Raw genomic sequence first — 13,742 nt, forward strand, 5'->3', positions numbered from 1 at the left:
GACAACTGTAAGTTTGCATATGTCTAGGCTCCATGTTTCATAGCTACATTCCAAGGACAAGACAAAAATCCAATTAATTTTAATTGAATAAATAATTACTGGATGAGATTGTCAATATAATCCCATCACATTTCAATAAATCCCTTAAGACAGAAATGGATACACAACTGTGTTTGCCTATTTCTATAATTCTGAAGCTACATTCCAAAAATAAAACAAGGACTAGAGAAAAAAAATCAATTATTTTTAATTGAATAAATAACTAGTGAATAAAATTGTCAATAAAAAGCACCTCATTTTAACAAATTCAATACATTCTCCCCAACTGCATTTAACAATCATTCAAACCATTATTTCTTAAATATATGCACATGCACTCACACATATTTGTGAAGAATGAAGGGAAGGAAGAAAAAGAAAGGTGAAGGAGCAAAATAGGCCACCATTGAAGTGACTGGAAGAAATAATGACAATGTTTGCTATGCTTAACAGGTGCAGATGTGTATATGCATATTCTGTAGTAAATGCAATGTTGCTTACTCCAGGATAGAAAGCATAGCCTTCTTTTACAATGGGAATTTATCTGTTTGTCTCAGCTTATTCTATCTATATGACGGTAATAGAAAGGTGGAAGAAATCTTGAAGGTAATAAAGATGTCATTCTCTGGCCTCCCCCTCCCCCCATGTAGTTTGAAAAAAACCCACCTCAACAGTATAATGCATGTCAAACTCGCTGTGTCACATGTTTTGCAGTGTTTCTCCCATTTGCACAGCTGGGATGGGTGCGCCCTGCACGTGACCCATCCAGCCCATGGGCCACCAGTTTGACACCCCCGACAAAATGTGTGTTGGGTTGTGAGGCAAATAGAAGTAGTCGTCAACTACCTATATTCTAAAAGAAAGTATGGCCAAACAAAGAGTTTGGTCAAAAAGGCCAATGAAATCGTACCCTGTATTAACACAAAGGAATAGATTCCAGATCACATGAAATATTAGTTACTTGTTCTGACCCCTCCTGGCCTGTGAATAAACCAGAACACAGGCTTGGCTGTTTGCCACTATTTAATTAATGAGATAACAAATCCTTTGGCTGAGGGCCCAGACAACTCACATTCAATATAATAGCTTGGCAGCAACCCAGATAGTTCACATGAAGCAACACAGATAATCCAAACAAACAGACACGGCTAGAATACAGACAGATTTCTTGAATACTAGTGGAACGGTTGTTTCCTGTAAATGTCCCCTCCCAACGCCTCACTTATAAACTCTCTTGGGAGGGGCCCATCCACAACCACCTGTGCTTAATCATCTTCTATGAGTCTGCCTACGGAGTTGCTGCTTGCGTTTCTCAGCCGTTTCCAATCGAGCATCAGGGACAAACTGCCTTTGATCCTCCCCACTGCTCCATGCCTCGGGCACCTCCTGGTGGTAACCAGCCTCTCTGGTCCCTGCTCTGAGTCTGAACCCTGCCCAGGGTCCTCCACGTCTTCCATGGCAGACTCATATGGTTCCTCACTATCCGAGTCCATCAGCAGCTCAACCAGATCCTGCTAGGCCACAACAGTTACTGCTCTATGACATCTTGGTATAAGACCACACTTGGAATGCCACATCCAATTTTGGTCACCACAATATAAAAAAAAAAGATGATGAGACTCTGGAAAGAGTACAAGATGATTAGGGAGCCGGGGACTGAAGCTTATGAAAAACAGTTGCAGGAATTGTCTAATCTAGAAGGACTAGGAATGACATCTCAGCAGCGTTTCAACACATGAGGGGCCGCCACAAAGAAGAGGGAGTAAATCTATTTTCTGAAGCACCAGAAGGACAAGAAGCAATAGATGGAAATTAATCAAGGAAAGAAGCAGCCTAGAACCAAGGAAATTTCCTTACAGTGGGAACAAAACCGTGGAATGGTTTGCCATCACCGGGAGGCTATTAAAAGGAGACTGGATTGTCATTTGTCTGGAATGGTATAAGAGGCTGGACTAGAAGGTCCCTTCCAAAGCTGTCATTCTACTATTTTGACTTACAACCATTCGTTATAGTGACCATTTGAACTTAAATGGCACTGAAAAAATGACTTATAGTTGTTTTTCATACTTACAGCCACTGACGCATCCTCGTGGTCACATGAGCAAAATCTGGGGGTTTAGCAATTGGTATGTATTTATGACAGCTGCAATGTCCTGGGGGCCATGTGATCACAATTTGTAACCCTCCAGCCGGCTTCTGAAAGCAAAATCAACGGGGGAAAGCCAGATTCACTTAACAACTGTGATTCACTTAAGAACCACAGTGATTCACTCAACAACTGTGGAAAAATTGGTCATAAAATGGGGGAAACTCATTTGCCTTGGTTAGCAACAGAAATTCTGGACTAGCTGTAAAAACCTTGGGGCATTTACTCTATAGGTACCATTGGTTTCAACAGCACTTTTTGTAATTTACTCATGATGCAATCCTGCAAACGCAATCAGGAAAGAGTTGAGAGCCTGTTAGCCTCTTTATTGTTCTATTTAGTCAAAAGCTTGACTAAATACACAAGCTTGAATGAATTCAGTCAAAGCAGTGAGCCCGGGTGCCCTTTTCCCTCTCCTTCAGCAGCCTTTAGTTCGCTTTCTTATGAATGTTAGCTTGTCATTCAAAAAAAAAAAACCAGAGAGTGGGCTTGGAAGTAAATTATTTGAACTTCCCTTCTTTAGGATCAGTGATTTGAACCAATGCTGTGTTCAGATCCAACAAAGCCAGTTTTCATGAAAAGGTTAAGCTAAACTTTAAAAGAAAACGTGTCTCCTGTGGGGCCAAGCCCATCGCAGTACTGGCCTCTTTTCCTTATTGCATGCAAAGGCTCATGGAGAGAGATTTAAAGCCGGATAGTGCTTTGAAGTGAAATGTTTTTTTCTGCATTTGGATTAAGGCATCTACAATTGGCATATTGCAAATTTCTCCTGCAAATACAGACTTTGTCTGAGCACCGAACTTGTCCAATCTACGAAAGCTTTTAGACAGGCCTGTCGGCTGCCGTTAGTTAAAATGTACTATAGTTGGTCAGGCACAAACTTTTTCTGTCCTTCCAAAAGTTAAACTGCTTTGCTTTTAAACTTAACAACAAGCACACTGCATTTATTATATTGGCTTGAAGACATTTGTATATATACACTTGCAAAAATCCCTTTAATAAAACAAAATTAGGTAAGTCCTCTGAATAAAATTAAAAGCAGTAATAACAGCTGCAATGTCAACAAGATGCATAATAATCAGTTAAAAAAGAAACCAGAATGCGAGGGACAGCCAATCCTTATACATATTGTCATAATAAAAATACAAAGAAACAACTGCCGAATAAAGTAAACACACAATCTCATAGTCGAGCCTTATATCCTGGAAAAATAATTAAACAATAATTGAAATGAACATAAGTCCTTCAACAAGGCAATTTGAAAGCTTGTTAGCTGTCCAGCCAAAGATCAGATGGGCCACCTCTATTTACCTTCTTCCAATACATCCCTTACTTGGGAAAAAACATCTTTTCAAAATATTTTTAAAAATACTAAAATCAGGGAGCCCAGAGCCTCGATGATGCTTGAATCCCTTTGGCTGTGAAAAAGGGAGAGAAAAGCACTTCCCCAAACACCTACAATACTGCAGAGATAAAGACACCCAGCAGTCCTAAAAACCCAAAACAAAGTTTGAAGGAACTTGTGATAAATGGACATAGGAAAACCAGAAAAGAACAACATGAACAGACAACACAAAATAAAAATAAAAATACCTGAACTGACTCGTGGGGGGAGGGGGGAGAACTAAAGGGGGGAAATAATAAACTGTTATAATGGTAAAGATCTGACACAAGCCAAGCTACATCATGTCTCTCACTGCCTCTGAAGTCAAGAAATTGAGGACCTGGTAAGATATTCATGACAAAGGACCGAGTTATTTGAGGGACCACTTCTTGCTGAGTACATCTGCCTGGCAGAAGATGTATGTTGTAGGTCCAGTAAAGACAGTGGTGGCTTTCAAAACTTGTTCGAACCTCCTCTGTGGGTGTGGCCTCCTTTGTGGGAGTGGCTTGCTGCCCATGTGACCGGATGGGAGTGGCTTGCCGCCCATGTGGCCGGATATGAAGATGCCGACGACACTTGCCAGAACCACCTTAAATGACCTCACACACAGCACTGGCCTGCATGAGAATAGGATGCAAACTTGTTTTTTAAAAGGCATCTTTGGTTTGCGTTAAAACAACTTCAACACACGCAATGTTCTGATTGCACCACAAACGCAGTAGTCATCCTTACCTTTCACAGAGGCCCTGAGTTTTATAAATATGAGCATGATAGTGTAGAATAATCACATCCAAGGACCAGTGGTGGGTTTCAAAAAAATTTGGAAGCTCTTCTGTAGGTGTGGCCTGCTTTCCGGGTCCACTGGTGGAACCTCTTCTAACCGGTTCGGTAGATTTGACGAACCGGTTCTACCGAATAGGTGCCAACTGGTAGGAACCCACCTCTGAGTAAAGAGCTACATCTTGTGGGATTTCAGAGATGAGTCTTTACTGCCAGGGCATTTGCTGTATGAAACATTATTCCCCCACTGTGATCAGGCTATTAACGTTTTGCAAGTCTTTCAAGATTTGGGTAGTTCATCAGACTTAGAGGCCCCAAGGGAATGGTTGAAATGGCTCCACTGCTGTTAATATCTGTGGCCCTTCCCTTTCTTTTAATTATATTTATTTTTAATTTGTTTTTATATTATTTTTTACTATGCATCACACAGTCACATTTTATAAGATGGCTTGCTGCCTATAGAAATATGATGAACGAAGAGCTGAAGAAGCTTCTTGGACAAGAAGTGAAACTCCTTCAAAGAAAAACCCGAAAGTCCATTTGCCTCTTGGAAAAAAGCACCTCGCTCCAAAAAGTAAACAGGGAAAATTACATAGAACCAATTCCCGCTGGATACCTATTGAGAATGAAAGGGAATTCCAACCAATACAAGGAAAGGATAAATACCAAAAACAAAATGACAGACAAGAATGAAGAGAAGGCTTTGCTCTAATGCCCAAAGGTCACAAACAAGGCAGGAGTATTTGATGACCCAATAATGAAATACTGCAGAAAGGTCCAGAAGTATCAACACAGGTGGCAGACACTGTACAGGTGGTCCTTGGTTTACAACCACAACTGAGCCCAGAATTTACGTTGCTAAGTGAGAAAGTGAGTTTTGCCCCATTTCACAACTTTTCTTGCCACATTTGTTAAGTCAATCGCTGCAGTTGTTAAATTAGTAACACGCTTGGTAAGTGAATCCCCACTGACTTTGCTTGTCGGAAGGTCACAAAAGGGGATCACATGATCCTGGGACATTGCAACCGTCATAAATATGAACCAATTGTCAAGCATCTGAATGTAAACATGTGACCATGAGGTGCTGCAGCGGTCATAGGAGTGAAACAATGAACATAACTGCCATTGTAACTTTGAACAGTCACTAAATGAATTGTTGTAAGTCAAGGACTACCTGTATTTCGGTCATCATAAAGAAAAATAGCGCATTGTAATGTATATTATATGAGATACAGTGGCAACAGCAACCAATGTTCTGGTCTCCTTAATATTTTACTTTATCAACAGTCTGCTAATTAAGATTTGCCTGCAATATTATAGTCCTCTCTACCTGCACATAATGAAATGTGAAATTGGATTACAAATGACTCCTGTAGAATTAAAAATATGTTAGGAGATGATATATTATGCACAACTGATCTTAGTAAAACAATTTCTCAGGCATTTTGAGAGAAAAATTAAAAGATTACCATTCACGTTGCTGATTTGGATCATCCAGGAGCACCCGAACTATATATAACATGCAGCTTAAAAGTTTGAGTGAAAAATTGAATAAGCGGATTCTCAAGCCTGTTGGGGAAAAAGGGAAAGTGAATCAAACTAAATTAAGAAAAGAATTCTTACAAGTTACTAAACTGATTGAAAAGTAATATCCTCAAGATCTGTTAAAAATTGTTTAAAATATTTAGGATGTTAAAATATTAATACATGTATTGATTTCAACTTTTACAAAACTATTTCCCCCTTATCTTTGGACTGTCTCCCTTCAAGTGGGAAAAAAGGAAAGACCAAAACAGATTAGAGCATCCAGTAGGCATCCAAATCTATTCTTTTTCTTATTCATGCAGAATCAACTTACTCATTTCAAAGAAAAAAGAGGGGGGAAAAAACAGGAGCAGGTAAGCAAGCAAAAACAGCCGCCTGGGAAGAGCCTAAGCCAGCAATCTTATTGACTTCCGCTTAGAGCTTCCGCTTAGACTCCCTGGTCTACCCTGGGAACGGCCAGGTAGGGTTTCATGGGGAGAGGGCTGAGAGCCTGATGCCTCTTGATGCTACGCAAGGACCCAAAGTTAACCACCCCCCCCCCGTTTGGCTGGCAGTTTCCCAACATTAGGGCGGAATGGGCCAACTCCCCACGGCCAACTCACCGCTGCCAATCCGCCATGGCCAAGTTACCGTGGCCAGCTGACCGCAGCCAATTTCCCACGGGACAACTCACCTCAGCTAACTCGCCGTGGATCAACGTGCCATGGGACAATTCAACAATTTTATTTAATTATTTAAAATAATTTAAAAATATTTCCATTTTTGCCATTCATATTTCATTTTCTCCCTCCTTTTGCACCCTTTCTTTAATGATTCTATTCCGCCATTTTTCACTTATTATGTAGCATTTGTACCACAGCAAGTTGCCCCGTGGTGAGTTGGCTGTGGCGAATTGTCGTAGATCCACATCAGGGGGATCCACAGTGATGCCTAAGGGTTTCAAAACGGTAGGTATAAACTGGGCAATGAAAGCCACACCCCTCTTTACTGTGTCTTACGGGCACTGTACGCATGTAAAAAGGAGTGAGGGTTGGGTCACCTGGAGGCATCTATCACTCTGAAGCCAGTACCTGTCGCTTCACCATGGAAATGAAAATACTCACATAAAACTCAAGCTAATATGTCTTGTCCTCCATCACTAGGCTAAAGAACAACAACTTGCCCAGGAGCAGAGTCCAGAAAATGTTAATTGATCGTTGCTACCTTTATTATCTTGCACAATTTATCTATGGAGTACTGTGGAAACAATGTAAGTTATTTAAAGTACACTACTGTAGACTAACAATTCATAATCTTTGCAATGCAAAAAAGTAGTCATGGATACAATCTTATGCAGCAATGTAAACATTTCTGTAGCACACCAACTTAGATAACAACTGAGTTTCCAATATACATTTAAAGTGAGGAGATCACAGTATCTAAATAGCTAATACCGTTATTATAAATGCGTAAAATATATTATTATCAATAATGACTAAAACATGTGCATATATTTATATATAAAGAAATGCAAATTAAAGTATGCAATTCTGATGAAACGAATTTAAATATGCAATTAATGCAATCAATCAATCATCAATGTTCCTCTCCATGAATACCTAATCAAGGTAATATTCAACTTAAAATAGGAACAGGTGGCTCTCTTTTGTCATCTATTATCAAAAAGCTGCTTTAGCTGGTAAGCGACATAGGTTGAAAATAAGCCAGAAATCATCATTAAAGCAGAACAAATATCAGTATTTGTGACAGCAAGGGACTCCGCCCGAGACAAGCAAACGTCCCACTAGTGTATATCGGAACCTGCCTTTAACTGGCCATTGCAACTAACAAGGGTGAAAAATTCTCTGATATATTATTCATCATTTTTTACTCCCTTTGCATTATTCAGTGATTGCTTCCTACTCTGTCAGAGTACCATCTGGCAGTGGCAAATGATGAAAGCTAATGGCAGTGGAAGTTTTAACAACATGTGCAATGAACAATTATATAGTGTTTTCAACATGTTTTTGAATCAGAGTTTTAATATCTTCATTACTGTGCAGTTACACTATGAGGCTGCCTCTATCATAACCATAAATTCCAGTTAAAAGAGGACTGTTATTTGAAAGTCACCAATACTCTTTACTTCAATTAAAGTGATAGATCATTTAAAATGTGTGCATTAAACATTCTCTGATGGCTGATACAACTGATACCCTTCAATAGGAGTGAAAATCCTTTCCACTGTAACCCTAACCCTAATCTTAACTACCCACCATTTTGTGTGTTTTGACTGGGAAACCTAGTGAATACTCCCACTCCGTATGTTCCACTGCTCCTTTATCCTTGTAATCAACCCTAGGAAATTGATTATGTTGGGAAGTAACTTGTAAAGAATCAACCAATGAGCTTCGTGACTGTGAAAATCCTGACTAATTCTTATAGGTGCACCTCACTTTGCTGCTGAAGAAACTGCGAAGACTTAAAAGATGACGGGGTCATCAGATTTAATGTCATTTTAATGTAATGAAGCTATACCAAAAATATGTTTCAGATCTTTGGAGGCCAACACAGTGAAATAATTTATGTAAATATCACCCTTTTTTCTTCTTATTTACCATAATCCAATAGTCAAATAATCTCATATAGCTATTATTTTATCATTCTGGTTCCAGAAGCTTATTTGGACACAACTTCCTCTTTTTCATTTTATATTACATGTATACTAGAGAAGGGGTATATAGGTATTGTAAAATATTTCTATAAAAATCTCTAATATTTCTCATCAAATATGCAGAGGAATATTCTCTCTCTCCTTCTGGGATGGTCTACCACTCACGGCCTCTGTGTTGGATGCATCGTGCACTGCCCACGCCCACCCCTGTTTTAGCAAAGGGGGGGGGGAAAGTTGCAATACATCACGTAACATGAGTGACACCCCCAGTCTACAACCTATACATTTTTGTATCTCAAGCTACATTATGACCATCCTAAAAGGAACATTCCATTCAGGATTTTGTTCCAGAAGTATACCTGGAATGAATGTTACTCTATAAATCATATGGAACCCACTAAGTTTTTTCTTTAAGTAGTAAATAGTTTGTGTCAACAATTCTTGTGTGTTAAGTTTTGCATCTCTCTGCGCATGTATGGTACAGAAATCTCCATTTCTGTTAAATATAAAATTCACTTATTTTTGCTTCCTAACTTAGAGACCTTAAAACTATTCCTTTATTTTACTTTCACTTTTTTCTCTGTTTTCCTTTATCAAATTAACATTACAAAACAACAACAGTCATTCTGAATGGTAGTTACTGAGAATTAGGTAACATGAAGAACTATACTGTATGGGATTCTCTTCATTACAGATATTTAGGATAACATCCGAATAGTAATATTTTCACAAGTTTCTCAAAAGTTTGTAAGTTATTATTCAATATTCTGATTTAGTTACCAAGTTATCAAATATAATTAAGGAACAACTTTCATGTCTTTGGGGGAAAAGGCTTTGGGGGAAGCCTGAAGGTATTCAATGAAAATTAAACTGTAATATACTATATTTGGAATATTATGTAAGACTTTAACATACTCATAATTCTTGCTTTAAGGAAGATATAAAGCCATCTGAAAATCTTTGCTGAAAATTAACATGCTAATATATTTTATGGAAATAAAAAAAGACAATCTGTATTAAGTTTGACTAACAGTCACCCGCTCTCAGAAGGACCCAAGGGAAACAAGCACAGTGGGTTTTAGTCAGGCCTGATGATAATTCCATATGCTTCCAATTCACTTACAGTTTTGTTCCCTGTGGAGATTCTCAATCATTCAAGTCATGGTTGTCCCAAAGATACTTTTCAAAAGGCAAACTGACTTTGTTTCCCCACCCCCTTGAAAATGTTCTGCTTCTCATCCAAGAAGCTTCTCAGATGGGAAGTAGGACGTTTTTAAGAGAGAGAAAAAACAAGACAGCACTGTTGCCTTTTGAAAAGCATCTTTGGGCCCAGTGATGTTGCTTTTTACTAAAATATCAGAGTTAATAATTGCATGAATTCAAAAAGGAAACTAAACAGACTACCCCAAATCAATAAAATGCAAATCCTTAAGCATTTCCTATTGAGGTTTATACTTCCCCTGTACAAAGCTGAGGTTGAGGAAGGCAATTTGGATGGTACTCCCCAAGGGAGAGTTTACAGCTTTCCAAAGATGTTCTTAAGACATTTCTTATTCTAAACTCTTTTTGACATACATTTGTTTTTACTCCATGCAATGACCTGGGCAACTGAAATAATTGTTCCCCTGTGTCCCCTTCTCTTAAGTGAGCTCTGAGGAGTAGTTTAATGAATGGAGTAGGAAAATGAAAACAGAAAAGTAGTGGGAGAATTTCAGTGAATCAAAACCAACTGTAATGAAAGCTCACACGAAGGGGGAAAAGTCCCGATACATCACCCGACGCTACTGTGACACCGCAAATTTGGCACTCCTGACCTATACTAAAAGAAAAGGGCTTTAATTATAATTAACTACAGGTGAAACTCAAAAAATTAGGATATTGTCCAAAAGTTCATTTATTTCAGTAATGCAACTTAAAAGGTGAAACTAATATATGAGATAAGACTCATTACATGCAAAGCAAGATAGTTCAAGCCATGATTTGTCATAATTATGATGATTATGGCCTACAGCTCATGAAAACCCCAAATCCACCATCTCAGAAAATTAGAATATTACATGCTTTTGCATCTCATTTGGAGACCAAGGACCCAGAGTATGGAGGAAGAATGGAGAGGCCAATCAAGCACAGTAATCCCACGGTCATTGAACCAGGTTTTGGTGCTTTTGGCAAAAGTTGCTCTCATCAGAAAAGAGGACTTCTTTGGACCCCTGAACAACAGGACTTTGGACCACTGTGCTTCATTAAGACCAGGGACAACGCATCCGTCTACCAGGAGGTTTTGGAGCACTTCATGCTTCCTTCCGCAGACGAGCTTTATGGGGATGCTGACTTCATTTCCCAGCTGCCCACACTGCCAAAAGCACCAAAACCTGGTTCAATGACTGTGGGATTACTGTGCTTGATTGGCCAGCAAACTCGCCTGACCTGAACCCCATAGAGAATCTATGGGGCATTGCCAAGAGAAAGATGAGAGACCTGAGACTGAACAATGCAGAAGAGCTGAAGGCCGCTATTGAAGCATCCTGGTCTTCCATAACACCTCAGCAGTGCCACAGGCTGATAGCTTCCATGCCAAATCGCATTGAGGCAGCAATTGCTGCAAAAGGGGCCCAAACCAAGTACTGAGTACATATGCATGCTTATACTTTTCAGAGGTCCGATATTGTTCTATGTACAATCCTTGTTTTACTGATTGCATGTAATATTCTAATTATTCTGAGATGGTGGGTTTGGGGTTTTCATGAGCTGTACGCCATAATCATCACAATTATGACAAATCACGGCTTGAACTATCTTGCTTTGCATATAATGAGTCTTGTCTCATATATTAGTTTCACATTTAAGTTGAATTACTGGAATAAATGAACTTTTGCACGATATTTTTCAAGTTTCACCTGTAAGTGATCTTCTGTATAGGCTGCTGACAGTGACAATTGCAGGCATAGTTTCAAGGATTCCATCCCTACACAAGCCTAGCTTCTTTCTGATTAAATTACTTTCTGATTAAATCATTATAATATGTTGTAGCTGAAGCTACTCTTTTGGGTAGATTTTGAATTCTATTGTCTATTATAGAGGCTTGTGTAATTTTGTGGCTCTTTATTGCATTTGTATTTTAACTGCTTTATCATTTTGTGTGATTAATAAGATTATATGTTTATAAATAAGAAAATAATGTACCAAATGTTTCAGTGGAAATATTTAGGTAGTGGCTTTAAAGATTATGTTTATAAGGGTTCAATTGCAGGATAGATCATGAATTACATCAAATTACCGTATCAAGTATAATACACAAATTAGGAACTTATTCAAGAGCAACAGATCATAACCTAGTGGTAGATTATTCATTTTGCTTTTAAGCAAACGTGATATAATACTGAGGAGTGCTAGTTAAAAGATACAAGATAATTAAGATGGAGGGGTGGGTATTTTTGAGATAGCAGATAACCAGTGGTAGTTGTGACTATTGGCTTTGAGTTCTGACTCACTCATTCATATTTGCCATTCTGTAGGAATATTCATCTCTATTTATGCTGGGTTCCCATATTTCTTGGCAGTCCAAAAAGACAGCTGTCTTTTTCCTCTGTCACAGGGCTGGCATAATTTTAAGTTCCATTTTGAGAAATGTTTCACTGTAGACTATATTGATTGCCTTGATCCACCCCAAATCCTTCCAAAATAGCTCAGCTCATGTTAGTTTGACTAAATATAGCTGGGGGCAGGGAGAAAGGACACAGCAATCCTTCATTCTTTTGTGTCTAATTTGTTCGGCACTTGAAATTTTAAAGTCAGCATGACCATATATTTGAAATCTAATTGTGAAAATTTTGAAGCAGATCTAACTGAAGAACTTCATTTACATACCAAATATGCATGTTTTCTCCTACGTGATATTGCTCAGAGCAACCAACATTTAAAAGACAAAAAATACAAAATTACAAATTGATAAAAAAAATGATAACATAATTCGGCATAAAACATATCCTAAAGAAATCAACCAGACCAAAAAGAAAGCAAATAGTATTAAGCATCACATTTTATTGGTCTTATATTTATCTTTTTTCAATATACATTATTTTACCTTTATTAGATGTTTTCAATATTTGTTGAATTACAGGGTATCAATGCTTAAAGTGTATTTCCATTTCAGGTTTTTTTTTTATTAAAGGTAAATCCTAAAACTTATTATAATGTGACATTTAAAGGGCTACAGCAGAAGAATGTAGCTGGCCAACATTTTGAGAATGGATTGGCTACAGATTTAAGTAAATAAAATAAATGTATCAGTAAAAATTCCCTTGCAATCAAGGAAATTATTCACATAAGCATAGGTTTGCAAATGAAACAACAGTATACTGCTTAATCTGTTTAATCTATACAAGTGAAAAAAACTGACTGATGAATGCTATTTATTTTTACTGTAAACAAACAATATCCTCATTACAATATAATAGTATTAGAATTAAAAGTTACTGAAGAGAAAAAAGTATAAGCATGCAACATATTATTAAAGGATTAAATTCAGTCCACCTGGTTATCCTGAATAGCAAATCATAATTGTAGCTTGAAAATAAAAGAGTTGCTTTTATGTTTTGTTCAGGGCCCTCAGCAAGTATTTATGGTAAAAAGTGACAAAAGGTCCAACCTGTCCATCATGTGCTCTGTGTGGAAAGATGTTTCCTCTGGATGCATTTAGCAAAAGAGAAAGAAAAGGGACTGTTTACCAGATTAACCGCATCCTTTCTCTTACTTTCTTCCCTAAATACGGTAACTTGCCATCTATCCAGCATGTATACTCATACAGTATCCACCATCAACCTTCATCGGAAAAAAGTGACATTTGTTATTTAGTCTAATCAACCTTCACTTCTTTCTAATTAGCTAAAAATTTCCATTTGCTGCCATTATACTTTTATTCAGCAATGTTATTGTCATGAAAAAGGAAAAAATGATAATTATAGCTTACAACCTGTTTCTGTTTTATAAAAGATAAATTAATTGATTAAGATTGCCATCTTGATTTTTCATCAATTGATGTCATAACATTTTTTTTAAAAAAGGGAAAACTAGCAGATACTGTAATCATATAAAAATGAAGCCACATAAATCAAGAAAACCTGATCATTAAAATGAGTCACTTAAATATTTATTTATTTTCCATTTATACCTAATATTTCTACTTAGGGCATTCA

General features: G+C 37.7%; 1 protein-coding gene across 1 annotated transcript in view; it reads right to left on the reverse strand.

Moving 5' to 3' along the window:
- LOC116508883 (potassium channel subfamily T member 2-like) overlaps window positions 1-13,742 on the reverse strand; it is a 127,304-nt gene that overhangs the window by 31,935 nt on the left and 81,627 nt on the right. Inside the window, 1 exon segment of the mRNA XM_032217679.1 lies at window positions 5,819-5,918. Within this exon segment, the coding sequence (XP_032073570.1) occupies window positions 5,819-5,918 (100 nt within the window).

The sequence above is a fragment of the Thamnophis elegans genome, chromosome 5 (assembly GCF_009769535.1).
Source record: "Thamnophis elegans isolate rThaEle1 chromosome 5, rThaEle1.pri, whole genome shotgun sequence".
NCBI lineage: Eukaryota > Metazoa > Chordata > Lepidosauria > Squamata > Colubridae > Thamnophis > Thamnophis elegans.